Source organism: Myotis nattereri (assembly GCF_964212035.1).
Source record: "Myotis nattereri genome assembly, chromosome: 3".
In the NCBI taxonomy this organism is placed as follows: Eukaryota; Metazoa; Chordata; class Mammalia; order Chiroptera; family Vespertilionidae; genus Myotis; species Myotis nattereri.
Window position 1 is genome coordinate 166,170,143 of NC_138077.1, and position 16,916 is coordinate 166,187,058.

At 33.8% G+C, this 16,916-nt stretch overlaps 1 protein-coding gene across 1 annotated transcript in view; it reads right to left on the minus strand.

Moving 5' to 3' along the window:
* The window catches only part of LRRC7 (leucine rich repeat containing 7), a 481,537-nt gene that overhangs the window by 85,550 nt on the left and 379,071 nt on the right, over positions 1-16,916 (minus strand). Inside the window, exons 15-20 of the mRNA XM_081085905.1 lie at positions 15,952-16,051; positions 12,919-13,043; positions 10,750-10,998; positions 5,674-5,874; positions 1,220-1,331; positions 825-1,005 (exon numbers count right to left, since the gene is read on the minus strand). Coding sequence (XP_080942031.1) covers positions 825-1,005; positions 1,220-1,331; positions 5,674-5,874; positions 10,750-10,998; positions 12,919-13,043; positions 15,952-16,051 — 968 coding nt within the window. The remainder of the gene's footprint in view (positions 1-824; positions 1,006-1,219; positions 1,332-5,673; positions 5,875-10,749; positions 10,999-12,918; positions 13,044-15,951; positions 16,052-16,916) is intronic.

The following is a 16,916-nucleotide window of genomic DNA, read 5'->3' on the forward strand; positions in this document are numbered from 1 at the left end:
TTTGCTATTTGTAGTGTAAAACAGTAACCAGTTACAAAACAAGGAATCAGAACTGGGCAAATACTACCTCATCGAGTCACTTTATTGTGGTCTGTGGCTTTAGTTGTTTTCGTGCGTAAAATGGAGGTAATATAGAGTAGGATCCATTTTGGAAAGATTAAATACTTTCACCTATATTCTAACTTTTCCGGGTAGTGATAAAATGATGATAGCAATGAAAAATTTATTGAACATTTACTTTGTACTAGGCATACAAGGGCTTTACATACATCTTGCTTTAATCCAGTGGTCCTCAACCTTCTGGCCCTTTAAATACAGTTCCTCATGTTGTGACCCAACCATAACATTATTTTCGTTGCTACTTCATAACTGTCATGTTGCTACTGTTATGAATTGTAATGTAAATATTCAATATGCAGCATGGTCTTAGGCGACCCCTGTGACAGGGTCATTTGACCGCCAAAGGGGTCGCGACCCACAGTTTGAGAACCGCTGCTTTATCCATCACACCATTATGAGTGGTGAAATGACTACATAAATATAATAAGTATTGGGAAAAAATTTTTGTTTAAAAATTGTTGTTCTGTTCTATCATCTCAACCTGTTACTAATCTACAATCTCTCCCTTAAACAATGGCTTTGCTTTATAAAATGGATTCAAGGTACTCTTGGAAATCCCAGGGGCCTCCATTTGCTTACCTGCCCCTTCCATTTTCTATGTAACTCATGTGCTGATACAATTCCAAAGTTAAGATGGTTTCATTTCAATAAGTGGCTGAAAATAAACATTTGGGAACAGAAAAGAGGGAATTCTGAAAACACACCTGTTACCCCACAAAGAACTATGTACTGCATCTTTAGCTGTTGTCTGCAAGGACCCCACTTTAACCCGGGCGTTAGAGGATCCCGAGGAAGCCTGGGAGGGCGAGTAGTCTGAGTAAGTGCCTGAGGAAACACTGTTATTCAGACAGTGAGTTTTGTCAACTTCAGACTCATCAGTTGATTCTGAAATGTAAAGGGAAAATATTACAATGCTCTGAACACGGACAATTATAAACACAGAAAAGTAAGGATAAAAACAGATAGCATATCGATAAATGTTAGAAGTACATAATTGTAAAATTTTTCTATAGACTATGGTGTATCATCATTTACAACTGGTGATTCATCATGCACATGCATTTGTGGCGTATTTTACACATCAGGTTCACAAGGTTACCTTTTTTGTCCTTCCCTAGCAGAACAAGTTTGGGTGGGTACAGAGGGGTCTCAGCTAATGAAGGGTGAAGCTCCCCAATCCTCATATCATTAGCTGGATGAACAAAAGAATCCTGAGAGATATAATAATATAGGACAAGGAAAGTAAACATTTAAAACAATGGTTAACCAAGATGGCAATATTTTATTTGGTTCAGATTTAAAGATGGGGTTTCTAAAACTTAAATCCCTGTGGAGCACTGGGAGTAGTGAATCCTATGTATCTCTAAGGTAAGCCCTGATTTTTTTTTTAATTTAAATGAATACATTTATTCATCAGACATTTGTTGAATGCTGTTTATATGCCTGACACTGTGCAAAGAACTGTACAAGTTCCAAAGAAAGACAAGATGTCACCCATACTGCTGGGAATTTATAATCTAGTTGGGGAGATGAGATATAACTCATTATAGCACAGGATTCAATTATGATAAGCCTTATATGAGTAATATGATACATATAATATAAGCCATGTAGGAGTTCAAAGGGGAAAACTTCTTAAGAGTTTTAAAAAGAAAGTATATCACTGATTAGCTGGAATTTTTAAAAATCCTTAGCTGTATTAATGTAAAACTGGATCCGCTAAGTCTTGCTTTTACCACCAATCTCCCTTTTAATTCCTACTGTTTCCCAAGTGATCCCAAGTTCTTTCATTCTATCATGCTTTGTTACTAAGCTTTCTCATATCAGTCTAGCCTGCTAAATCTTCATTCTAAATCCATCCATTGAGTGTAATGAGCAACATTGGCATGAGAATAGAACTGTATAATGACAATTTAACATGTAAAAAAATCTATAAATTTACAACTTCTATAATTCAAATTATATTCCCAGGTAACCACGTAGTGGTAGAGAATTAGGGAAGACCAAAATACCAAATTCTCACTTTTTTTCTAGATATTTTAAAAAATGGCTTGTCTATGTATCTACTGATGTAAATTTATGCACAGCAGTTATCTTTATGTCTATTGTCCCTTAATCTTTAGTTTAATTGGAAATAAAAAATATAATTTTCAGGTTTATTTTCATTTATTAGTACTTGCTAGTTTGGAACATTAATATAACATATTTGGAAATATTTTATTAATTCAGAGAAAGAATATACTTGAGGACAAAAATATAAAAAATGCGCTGGTCCTGCCTGATGATTAATCTGTGAGTAATGATCAGATAGAAGCTCTTATTATAAATGTTATGGTCTCCCTAGTGACAGGCTTAGGGCTTCAGGTATTGCAGAGAAACATCCATTTCTTTAAATCTTGGCTTAAGTTCTATCTTTTGGGTTGTTTTGGTTAGGTTGATATGGAAATATTTGCCTGTGAAAAACCTGGGTAGACTTGATACTTTTGTTTTTGTGTTTAAAGAATATTTTAGGGGAAGAAGACTAAAGATCATCTAGTTGATCTTTTCATTTCATTTCCTAGAGGTGGATTCTGAGACTCAGCAAGGTTGACACAGACAGACAAAAGCCCAGCATGGAGGCATGATTCCACCGGGCTCTGGTCCAGTGATCTCCACGAATATAGTGCTGCTTCCTGGTGAGCTCAGCTGGGAGAACAGCAGACACTTAAAATGCAGTGTCAGATTTGAAGAGGGATAGGAAAGAGTGGGATTGATGGACATACTGGAGATGAAGAGGAAAATAGGTGTTTTTGTAGATTTTGAAAGTTGTTTCAAAGAAACTTATGACAAAATTTTAAGTTGGAAGAACAGAGAATAAAAGTTTACACATCTTTGGAGAAATGTATAAGTAGAAACAGATGCAAGTTTGATAAATGGGATCATGAAAGGCATAAAATATATAGACTTTCAAAAAAGTGTCAGTGACAAGGTGGCCTATTTCCATTTTATTCCTGCTTTACCATTTATTGACCAGGTTACCTTGGGAAAGTAAGTGTAACTCTCTACATTTTATTCAATTCATCAATAAAATGAAGGTAATTAAAAATAAGAAACTGTGCAAATTTCTGTCTAGTACTAATATTCTATAAGTACAAGTATAGCTTATTTGTTGAAATAATATTAAAATACTCTTATGACATTTAATATTGAAGTACAGGCCTTTTGTTTTAGTCAAAATAACAAACCAAATAGTTGTACAATGCAGAAATGTAAATATAATAAAGGGTTTTACTTTTTTTTCCCATTATGCCTTAGACATTCAATAATTATCTTATATGTTTAGACCAAACTTTCACACTTATACCCCAACTGGTTCATAGATGGCCATCTTCTCTCTGTGACCTCACATGATGGATGGAAGGGGCTAGGGAGCAATCTGGGTCTCTTTTATAATCTCATTAATGAGGGCTCTACCCTTACTAATCACCTACCAAAGAGCCTACCTCCAAATACCATCACATAGGTTTTAACATATTAATTTTTGCGGAGATACAAAAATTCAGTCTGTAGCACCAGCTCTTTACATAGCTAGAAATTCCTCATTTTTTAATTTTCAGGATAAAGATTATTACCTCAACAGAAAGGCCTTCCTTGGTCACCCTGATCAATAGGACCCTCTGATCACCCTGCTTATTTGCATTAAATATAATAAAAACATTTATTATTATTTAATTTATTAACTGCAGCCTGAGTTTCGTGAGGGCAAGGCCCACGTCTGTTTTGTCCACTATTGTCCTCTCAGTGTCTAGCACAGTGCCTACTACAGAGTAGGGGCACAATAAATATGTGTTGAATAAGTGAATGACTGATATGGTCTAATGTTGTAACCCTGGTAACATGTTTTCATCCAATCAGAAGTTTATTGAAGGCCAAAACAATTTCTCTGAATTTTTCTTGAATTAAGTGTTGGCTGCCATACCTGTACACATTTTATCACTTGTTTGTTGAATCAAATGTATTTTCACAACATCAATCTACCATATGGCCAATAAAATAGAATCCTTCTTAACTCTGATGGTCTAATACAATATATTATGGATATGAATACATTAATATAATATTATGAATAAAGTTAAAATATAGTGATGGAGGATATTGTGGAGTGAGGAATGCAGGGAGAGAGGAGAGAAGGAAGAAGGGAGAAGGGTACAGTGAATAAAGCTCTGACATAAAACAATTAAAGGCCAGAAGTTCCTGAATTCCTGGTATACAAATGCCTTTGGTGTCTTAATAATTTTGATACATGGAACCTAGACTAAAGAAATACCTAACAGTCCCATTTATTAAGTAATTAGGTCCAAACTTGTATATATGTTTATGACCTACTTTGTGATATTTACTTTATGTTTAAATAACCAAAACTACTTATTAATGGAATGTGCGCACCTATTGGACACCACGTCTACCTTCTCAAACCTTGGAATCATATTAGATACTACCACTCTAATTTCTGTTTCACGTTGATTTTCTGGGGACACTTGATGTTTGAGCCCAGCAACTGCTTCAAGTAACTTTTTAACTGATTGGCAATGATTGCTTATCTCTCTAATTTCTTAGATTATTACATTCTCCATCACACAAGTAACCATATGATCATATTTCATATTATATATTCTCTACTTACTTCATCTTTGTTAAGTGTACCTGGCAAGGCCCTAAATTAGTTGGGGATTTTTATATTTCTTCTTTCTTTCTCACAGTGTTTAGCACAGTGCTAAATATACAGTTGGTGTTTAATCAAGGCAACAAATTGATGCTCTAAAATGCAGATTTGTAAAAGAGTTTCACCAATCTAGATTTTAGAGAAAGAGGTATAGTAACTTCTAGATGTTTTCATAAAAATTAAGTATCTAATAAAGATAAAAAGGTGATAAGCAAATTATCTGAAGTGTTGATGAGATAGTGCAGAGAGGTGGCATACATGTAGTTGAATTCTTTTCAGAACAAACAAATTGATAAGGATGAATATCTAATACAAAATATGGGACTTAAACTCCCATTACTAGATTGAGAAAAGCTAAATTTCCAAGTTATCTCCCTTTTTGTTGTTGTTTATAGTAGTGCTTCCTAGAAGATTGTAACCTAAACACAAAAATATTTGAAAAAATTTTTGGCTCAAAATCTGATCAGGAATTTTACTGAGATTTGCAGAATAAAAAAATCTTCAGTTAATCTCGTCTAATGACTCATACAATAAAAGTTTGAAGTTGCCAAAAGACTATCATGAAAATGATATAATGCATGTACTGGCTGGGTGAGCAAATTATTTTTTCTGTGTATATTGGAACTTTTGGAGCTGTATTAATGCTTTTAGGCCATGAGGGTATCACTTATCTGTGATTTATTAAATGCAACTCTCATAGTTTGAAAGAGTAGAGAGACTCCATTTATATTTTGGGAAACAAAATGTACTTTTAAAGGAAGATCTATTCAGTTAAAAAAAAACCACACGTATGACTTAGTAATTCCGAAAAATCCAAACCACACTGGCAATTACCAATAACCTTGAAATACCTCCATTGTAATCTCCTTTGGGGCTACAGGCCACTTGTGTTCATATTTTTCTTTCACAGTTTGCTCCGTGTTAGCAGTTGGATTTGAATTCTCAATACGCACTCCATGGCTTGGCTTACCCACCAGATTTTGAACAGATTTTACCATATTCTTTAAATCCTCTGGGTAAGGAGTTGGATATCGTTTTAGGTTTATTTCAACCTAGAAGTTTATAAAAAGAAATTTAATATCAAAATACCTTCAGCAAGCATGTTCACAAAACTACTCCACTTTATGTGTAGTAGCAGAACCAAATGCCGTACAGTGAGTGCTGAGCTGGCTGAGAAACTGCTCTGTAGAGTAGAACACTTCGAGTTCTTCTCTTATTCTGCATGTGGGATTTTTTCTCACCCCTGCCCACCCTTCTAGATTAAATACAATTTTTGGATTATATCCTGTCTTTAGACCTACCCTATAATGGTTGAAATAGCAGTACATCCAACACTTAAGCTACAGTTAACCTCTGAAAAATGTAATTGTGACTCTCATTTGCTTTTATATTTTCTTGAGGGGCTGTCCTTTTCCCTACATAAATTATTTATAAGTAATTATTTTGATATTAAAAATATCAATGCAGGTGGTGAAGGAGACCCCAAAAGATTTATAAGTAGGATGAGTTATCACTTATTTAAAAACTCAGGAGGGGACAATATCTGCTACTCAAATATGCTTCAGCTCTCTGTTAATTTGTATGTTACATCACAAGGTAGGGTAGCTAATTCTTGTTAACATTGAAGAAAACATATTTCAGGGTGGCTTTAAATTTAATTTTTACCCTAATAAAGTAACATGCTTTGTAGATAATGTCTTACACTAAAGAGAAATAAAAAAAATTGTGAACATTTTCTAAGACATTCTAGGCAAATGTAAAATTTGGCTTATGTTTATTCAGATATTATTTCTATACTTGAACTCCTTTTTGGTGTATCAATCTGACTTTAGAAACATATTAATGATTATTTTTCCCACTTAACTTAGAGAGAGAAAATGTAAGATATTCCATATAGAATATTGAAACATCAGAGTACTTACATGGAATAGATATAAACTGTTCATGCTGATTAAAAGGGAGCAGGAGGAAAAATAAGGGGCAGATTTACTTGGCCAGGCTTGTTCCAAAAATTATGCCTTTTTGTATCTGAGTAGAACCAACTTTACAAAATGGAATGGTTTATGTGATTGTGGCGAGTTTGTGTCTGTGAAAGTGTGTGGGGGTTGAGGAGGAGCAAGTGGAAGAGAAGCTGAAGGAGGAAGAGTGGGAATGAGAGAGAGAAAAAGAAAGCGGGAAGGGCACAGGTATATACACCCCCACACACCCATGTAGTTCATGGGATGTAAGAAACCATGATAGTGGTATAGATCTGAGGATTATGAATATGAAATCAAACACTTTTGCTCATCTGCAGTTTTAGCAAATCCACCAACTTTGTTATTCTAGTGTTTTGTCTTTCTTGTGGCTCATTTTCCTTCTCAAATATTGGCATTGGATGATTTCTAACATTCCTTTTAGTAAAAAATACAAAATTATTTTCCCAATTACTTTGGAAAGCTGATGAAAAACCAGATAATTAATTTTGCTAGTGTATGTATTGTTTAAATGTAATTTAATCTCTTATACTCCCAAATAAATAAGGATGACATTAATAATATATAGAAATTAAGTTATAAAAATATAACTCAAGAAAAAGTTCGACTTTACAGGAAAAGTGTAAGTTGTTAGAGTGTAATATAAATATATTTCAGGGCACTTAATTTATATGCATTCTTAAATAAACATAAAAAGAATGATATCAATGCTAGACAAAGTCTATTGGGATGCATGCATCTTGGATCTGCTGTTTAAATTGTAGTAGAAATGTTAATCACTAATTAAATCTAAGTTTAAAATTTTATTGTTGAACTTGTTTAAAAGCATTTGATATCAAAGGACTAAAAAGCAAATACTACATTTAAAACTGTAAACTATAGAATGGTACAACTATAATGCCAATTAAAACATCTTTTAATTTTTAATAATTAGCAACATATGAATGAGAAATAATTCTCAAGTAGGGCACTAAGTTAAAATTTTATGTTCCTTAAAATATCTTCAATGCTGAAATTGCTTCTAATTAAATCAAAGGGAAAAATGTGAAGCATTCTTCTTTAATTGAATTAAATACTTCACTGAATAATGTAATATATTTTTGTAGATGCTATGTCCCATCTGACACAATTATATGGCTATTTACTAATGGCTACAGTACGAATATTTTCTGTTTATTTTATAAGCAAATTAATGCAATATTTTGTTCACATCACCAGAATATGTTTGAGTATTTCATCTCTATAAGTATTTTTAAATCTAGAAACAGAAGTGGATTTACCATGAAGTTAATGAAGCTTGTGCTTTAGGGCCTGTCACTTGCATGGGTTGCTTCCAAAGCCTTGTGAGAGGCCCTGCTTATGTATTACACAGTTATTTTATATTCTTTTCCTTAAAGAGGCCCCTCTTAAAACTGTGGAAACTTCAGGTCTCATAAAACTTAGATTTGTTCTATCTATACAATAAGCTCCTTGCTTTCCATTTATTAGTCTACCAGCAGAACCTAAATTTAAGCCAGATTTCTACTTATATAGTACTAGAGGCCCAGTGCATGAAATTCATGCACAGGTAGGGTCCCTTTGGCTACTGGCTGGGGCCTTCCTTTGTTCCGCCCTGCCCCCTGGTGGTCAGCACATGTCATAGCAAGCAATCAAACTCCCGGTAGGTTGACCTCCAGAGGGGACATTTTGCATATGAGGCTTTTATATATATAGATGGGAGTGATAATGTCTCTCCCACACGCTTATGCTAATCTGGAGCTAAAATGAGATAATAAATGTGATAGTCCTTTGAAAATTTATAGATTCTATGCAGAGGTTAGATACTGTTTCTAATATATTCTATTTATGTATTTTTAAAATCTGGATTCCTTTGGTAATATAGATTCTACTATATATGTCTAACTGCAATACCATACTGAGTGATTTTTTTTCAGATTGCATGCAGCAACACTATCATTTATTTAGTATTTGCCATGTGTCAGGCACCAGGCAAAATGTTTTATAAGGATATTTAACTTATTATTAGCTATTTATATAATACACATTTCATTATTTACCACAATTTTAAATATAAATAATAAATTATTAATTAATAATTATGATAAATCATAATTACATATCATTTAATTTTCACAAGTCATTATAGCACCTGTTCCTATTTAATGGAAAAAAACAACAACCCAGGGCTCAGACAGTATAAGTTTCTTGCCCAAGATCACATTGCTAGTAGGTATCAAAGCCCAAATTCAAACTCAGGTCTTTCAGTCAAAAGTTTATGCTACACAAATATTACTTGACTCAGAGCTATTCTCTGGTACAGGTGTGGCACATATTTGTACTCTCTTGTGGAAGAAATACTATGTCTAAAATTTTAATTTTATTGATTAAATAACATAATTTCAATTTTTTACAACATGAAGCTAACATGATAGTTTATAATTTATTTTTAAATTAAACTATAATTTTATAATTTTGTTATATTTGTAAGCTCTGTAAAAGCATATTTTATACCATTTCCCAGATTGTTTTTCCTTTCTACTCTTCAACTCATGTGTGCTGTACTTCAGAAATGAACAAACATGATCATAAACACAATTATATTAATAGGTCAGCAATGCCCAAATACAAAAGCAGTTTCTTTATATTTCTAAATATGTAGGCTAGGAATATTCCTTTATTCTAATATAGGATAAATATATATGTTCATTCACTTTTTATACACATAGGTGGGAAAAATCTGTCAATTATGCTCTTACCAAAATGTTGTGTATATCACTCACCATAAAGTATTTGCTCATTTCACATATACATTTTACTAAAATGCAAAATTTTTATTGAAATGCTATTTTACTTAAATTTTGGAAATATATAAGCTTTTCATAAAATTCTATATATCTTAGATCTAAATAAAGTGCAGTAAATGCAAATAGCAGCTGCAAGATGTTGGAGACTCCCCCAAAATGTAGCAATGAAGAAAGAATTAGTGTTAATAGCTAGGGCATTTAGAAGTGATACTTGAATTCACACAGAACTGTGCTTTTCTTATATAATGATTAAATTCTATTTTGATTTGTTTGTAAATTCCAGTAAGAGAAATAATAGTTAATGCTATGATTATTAATTGTTAAATATCTTATTCTAGGAATTAATTAGAACATTTTACACACAAAGAAAACATATAGCAGTTTTAGTTAGGAAAATGCATTCTCAGCTTGCCTTATATTGCAGAAAAAATATAAGACAATAAGAATCTAGTCCATTACATGTGGATGGTAAAGTTTACAAAAAATGCAGTGTTCTTTCACATCCCATCAAGACTTTCCCCCCACATTAAACTCTTGAATCCAACCCACAGAGATAAAGAAACCCTATTTGCCACAACTCCCAAACCAATCTTCTCTTACAGGAATTCTCATCATCTGTGCCTTCAAATTAAAGGTAAATTGATGCTTTTCAACAGACACCATCTTTGTGCTTAAAGTTCACTCTCAGCAAATCTCAATTTAAATCTCATTCTATTTTAAGAATCAAGTTTAGTTAATCTCCCCCAGAATTAATATTTTTAAAAAATGTATGCATGTGTGAGGACAATTTAGATTTTTCTCAATAGCGTCATCAACATTCTGCTTGACTATTGGTATTCCCACACTTTAAATAAAAAGAAATCTTTAAAAATAAAAACATAAAAAATGAAGCACCCACCTCAAAAACCATGCCAGTTACCCCCCCATTAGGCACTTCATATTATGTTCCCTCCCCTCTGACTCAGGTCTCCCCGCCCCATTGCCAATGTCAATGAACAAAAGTTAAATGGGGATCAAACATTGGCAGTTGGTAAGTTGCTATGATCAACATTTCTTACCCCAAATCATGCAGAACATACCCCTTAAACCACTGTTCCAAGGTTGCCTCTACATGGGGGATTCTCCTACCCCAAACACCTAGGCCTACCTGTCTGCCACTTAGAGAGGGAAGAGTGGTGGATTGTGCTGCAACTGGCAATGGAGTGCACATGCTCCTTTCCTGCTGGAGGCCACTTATACAACCCCATGCCAGCTGTGGGTCATTCTGGGGGACGGGCATATCTTGGATCTGCTGATCACACCTGGCCCATGGTGTGCAGCAATCGCCAGACAGTCTGGCAGGTTGGAGAGTAATCCCACGCTGGCCCCTTTCCCAGGGGGCTTGGCAGGAGTGATCCTGTGGGAGAAGGAATCTCCATTTTCTGGGAGAAAGAGGAGCACTGTAGCAATACTTTCACTTTATCATTTTTCTACTCTTGATTTTTTTTTCATTCTGGGTAATGCATTTAAAATAACCATCAGAAAAATTAGTTTTAATTCCTGTAATAAAATGGTACCAATATCATATGAAGCTAAAGTGTTGCAATTTCTTCACACAATGCAGCATTCATATTGCACTGTACACACTATCAGTAAGGCATTATAGTCTAGTCCATTTGGAAGTTGGTGGCATAGGTCACTGGTTCCTTTTTAAATTGTATGTAAATTAAAGGTAAAATTGTGTTAAGTTGAATGTACATGTAATGAACCAGAAAAGTGTGATTTAGTTTAAGATTTCAGCATATTCCATGCATCATATTTTCTATGATGATTTATTTAGAAGTTTGTTTGTGTTCTAATTTGTCTAATAGCCAATGGCATTGGAAATATTCAAACTAGTCAAAGTAAAGTAGAATGAGATTTAGGAAACACATATGGTTTTACCAAAATATAAATAAAGCAAATATAAATGAACACAGAGAAAAATGCACTCTAAAATATAATGAATGTACTCTGATTATAAACAGACCTGAGCACATAACACACAAACAGGACTTCTAAATAATTGTTTGCATTGACTATATTTTATGTTTTCATTGTCACATATGCCAGAGTATATTAAATATACTCTTTTCCTCTTGGATCCTTTGAATATAGATTTTTAGGAAGAAGTGCATAGTTTTTTACATCGGTGGAGTAAAACAATGAATCAAAGGTCCAGTATAGAATGCATCACCCACTGGTTCTGGATCTAATGTATAAGATCCTAAAGGTTTTTGTTTGTTTTTAGCTTGGTATTATTTTTTTCTAGGAATTCACAATAAAAAATGTCTCTGGTTCTTAGATAGCACTAATTAACAACCCAGAAACATTTTTTAACTCAGATTTTTAACAGAATTATCATTTTGATTTGGAAATCCATATAGATATGCTCTGTCAATTACCTTACTGTCTAATTCTAATAAGGTTCCAAAGTGTGTTGGTATAAAAAAAGTTTATAAAATGTGGAGAGGACAGAGAAAACACATTATACAATCTAGATCTACTAATAGAATAACTATACAATTACCTAGGAAATTAGTACCCATGATAAAAAAAAGTGTACAAAGAATGCCATAAAAATAATGAGAGATTCAAGATGTTGTTACAACGATAATATAAAGATCTGATATTGATAAAATCTATATCAATTCTGATCTTTTTAAAGTTAATGAAAAATATAGATTTTAAAATTCAACCTCATTACTTGACTTAGATTGCTTCCAATAAAAGATTTTAAAAAATATGCTTTAGAGTTAAAAAAAATGAAGTTATTTTCTCTAAGGAACATCACCTGTTGTTAGCCCTCACCTCCTTTAAAATATGTCCTCATACTTAAGAAAACTCATCAGTTCTTCTCAAAATATCCCAGTAACATAGAATCTTTCAGAGATCTTAATACCAATGTACTATATTCATCCATCGGCTCTTCAATAAATGTGTAATTTGGTTTCAACAGTCTGCATGATGTTTTGTTCAGTGATGAAAAAACACACATTTCAGTGTATCAAAGGATATATAAGATGCTCAGGAAAAGCCCATCACCCAGATTTTTTTCCTGGCTTTTTCTCACCTTGAATCTCTTTCATGCTATTCTGTAAGATGAACTGGGACAGTCTTCTCATTCTCAAGCAAAACAATGCTTTCAGAATTACCATTCTGCTATAACGAAAGGTACCACCCTGAGACTTAAAGATGTATCTGACCATCTAGCAGGGGTCACTCCATTTGTTTCAAAATCTATTTGAATAAGAACATTGAACAAGCAAAAGTAAGAAACAACAATTAAAAGGTTCACCTTAACTTTCCCAGCATTATCGTCATCTTCCTTTTTGTCTTCAAATTCAAAGGCAACAGTCATGCGTTGCTGTCTCTGCTCTTCCCACAGTGTCGGGTTAAAGCTGTCACTGTCTGACTGGAAATCTACAGTTAGATTTCAAAAGATTGTTGCTTACTTTTACATAAAGTGTTTTTAATAGAGCTTAGTACACTATGCAAACAATGGCGATAGCTACTACAATCAAATACAAAAATTTTTTAAAAGGGGAAAAAACAAAGAAAAAAGGGATATAAAGAAAGGAAAAAAAAGGGAAAGAGGAGGAAAGTGGGAATAAAATTCCCTTGATATTTGTTACATGGCCTTTAAAATATATACTAAAAATATATATATATTATTGTTTTCAGAGAGGAAGGGAGAGGGAGAGAGAGAGAGAGAGAGAGAGAGAGAGAGAGAGAGAGAGAGAGAGAGAGAAACATCAGTGATGAGAGAGAACCATTGATCAGCTGCCTCCTGCGCATCCCCTGCTGGGGATCAAGTTTGTAACCTGGGCATGTGCCCTTGACCAGAATCAAACCTGGGACCCTTCAGTCCACAGGCTTATGCTCTATCTAAACACTGAACCAAACCAGCTAGGATGGTCTTTTAATATCTTAACACAATTCAGGTTTCCTAAGTATACTTTAATTATATATTGAGGTTGGGAAGTTTCCAGTGTAGAGAATGAGCTCTTCATAGGACAAAAATAATAGTCGGACTAAACATTTTTAAATATTATCTGTTTTAATCTTTAATCCTCACCTGAGGACTGCTTAGAGCAGTGATGGCGAACCTTTTGAGCTCGGCGTGTCAGCATTTTGAAAAACCCTACCTTAACTCTGGTGCTGTGTCACATATAGAAATATTTTTATCTTTGCAACCATAGAAAAACAAAGATTTATATTTTTGATATTTATTTTATATATTTAAATGCCATTTAACAAAGAAAAATCAACCAAAAAAAATGAGTTCGCGTGTCACCTCTGACATGGGTGTTATAGGTTTGCCATCACTGGCTTAGAGAGAGGAATGGAGAGAGACAGAGAGAGAGAGAGAGAGAGAGAGAGAGAGAGAGAGAGAAAGGCATTAATTGGTTGCCTTCAGTATCCCAGGTATGTGCCCAGACCTGGAATCGAACCAACAACCTTTCAGTGTACAGGAGAGGCTAAAATAACTGAACCATTTGGGCCAGGCTTATCTTTTTAATCTTCACAACAGCACAATGGTAATACTAACATCACCCTCAATTTACTAATGAGAAAACTTTATCTGAGTTTTAAGACTTGCTCAAAGTCATGCAGTTTCCCTGTGGTGTATACAGGATCCTGTTCCATGTCTGTGTAATTACAAAGCCCATATTTTTAACTACTAAACTGTGTCTGGATTTTATAAAAGGTATTAACTATATAACAATGGTTTTGTAAAGTGTCTAAGATTGCACCATTGTGTGTGTTGGGGGTAAGGTGGAGTTGGGGTAATGGAAGGGAGTTTAATTTTAGGGTAACAAATGTGAAAAATTTAGTCTTTAACAATGAAGGTCTAAATGTGTCTCAACTTAAGGGAAAATAAATGGCTTATAAATCTTTACATCAAATTGTTGGCTAATGATAATATCTTGTTTTTTTTTTGTTGCAAGGTTCTGAAAATTCACTTAATACACGTCTGCCTGAAAAACCAGAGGGTGAGTTGCTTAAAGTTCAAGAAAATTGTTCTAACACTAACTCTACTTTCCAAAGGAAACTAAAGCAAAACAAGGCTAATTCCTTAACATCACCTTACCTAAGTAGATCCTCCTCACTCCCTGTAACAAATTAGAAATTTAATCTGTGAGACTGGATCTCAGAAATAACCAGTGAATATAAGGCAGTTTCATTTTTCTTTACATCTTTTTAAGAGAAATATTTTGATAACGTAGGGATATTAAAATGTAAATATAAGTACAGGTAGATGAATAAAACATAATTCTTATAAAAGTCTTTTCTTATATCATCTATAAACACGGTGGCTTTCTTTCATAAATTCAAAAGATCAATTTTATTAAAGTCTGAAAAATGCATATTAAAGTGACTCTTTCCTTATCCTACTTCTGTAAGTCAAATATGAATAAAAATATCCTAAAATATTCTAAAATGATTCATTTATGTTCATCTATCAAAGACTAAAGATATTTCTTATAATTACCCCTGATAATGAGAAATACATATACCAATAATTTATTTTAAAAGTTAGTCTCATTAAAGTGGATTGAGTGAATTTAACTGACTGGTGGATTACAGTGGATTTACTCTTTTAAGAATGACAGTGACCTAAGACTAGAAAATGTGCAGGAGAGCCTGTGCTGTCATGGGCTAAGCAGCCTATGCTGAGTTCCAAATTGTAAAGGGCAATACTGTTTTACTAGTAAGCACTGTATGAATAATGTGGCCATAGGATAGAAGATTTAATTATTGGAAAAGGTTTAGGTTTTTCAAAAAGTACTCCTATCATAATTGCTGATGTTGTTTAGGGGTAACTCAACTTGAAAAAGAAAGAACAGTCATCATTTGCAGGTCATCTTTTTGTGGTTGACTCTTAACATGAAATAATTTGGGGGCTGGGATCATTGGATTAAATGTTTAAATTTCGTTCATGAAATTAGTGAACACAGGAATTAAACCAGCTTTGAAAATCTTCCTTAAGATCTGACTCTTCTTCGCTCATTTCAATGAGCTGGGTACCACATTTGGTCAACTAATCCTGGGCCTTGTAATCCATCAAGAGAAGAAGTCGATCCTAAAAGTCAATTTTCTTATGACAAAGAGAGAGAGTTATGTTTTTGGAATCTTACTTAAAATATTATAGTGTGAAGATAAGATTCATACTTAATAGCTAACCTCTAAATGATTGATGTAAGTCATGTAATGATCTTTATACCCTTGCCCACTTGTTAGTATTCCTGGCCAAAGATCAGAAGAAAATGATTCTCTTTGGTCCATTATTATATAAGTTTGGGAGACATTTTTACTGACAATTTACCTTCATCGCCACGAGGTTGCTGGGGAAACATGTAGTTAGTCAATACTCTTTGCTTTGTTTCTGGATGGGCTTCAGTTTGTAAAGGGATAAGGGCTTTGGACTGGAAGCAAAAAAACATACAAATTAGATCAATAAGCTAGCAAATATGCAGAATATTTATTTTATGTATGATAATGATCAATAGTCTGGACTCAGCAAGCTAAATGAAAAATTAAAAGAAAAGCAAGGAAAAAGTAATGAAACTAGAAATTATAACATAAACTAAGACTATTGCTGGGAATATTTTCAAGTTCTAAGGTATTCACAATGAAATGTTCTTTTTCTCTAGTATATTCTTTTACAAAATTATCCATCCTCACTGAGCAATGTCAGTTTCAATCCTGAAGAGACCAAAAATGTATTAAATTGTTTAAAATAAGTATGCTTTTGGTATGGCTCTGTATATCCATTCATTTTCAAAAGCTGTTGTCCAAAAAGCACCAAATGGAATTTGCTATCAAATTCATGCTATGCAAGATAACCAATGAAATTAATTAGGTTAAAGCATAAGCATTTATATTTGAGAGCTATTTTGTAACCAAAGACAGGGTCTTAATATATTGACTTATGGATGGTTATGTATCATTCTTTATTAGTTAATTTGAGTTCAAAAATACTATTATAAATGGGTTTTTAGAACTCTGATATTATATATTACTAGGGGCCCAGTGCACGCATTCATGTACATTGAAAGGAAGTTAATTAGAAGGTGGCCAGCGGGGTGGGACTAAGCTAGACAGGGTGGATATGCCCTGGAGTCAACCTCCTGTGGCCTCTCCCCAGCTGGCCACACCTGGGGTGGCGCTGGGGCTCAAAGAGTGTCTGTGGAGTGAGTGGGGTCCCTTTGGCAGGTGGGGTCCCTCAGCCTGGCCTGTGGGGATCAGGCCGAAACCTGCAGTCTGACACCCCCTGAGGGGTCCTGGAGT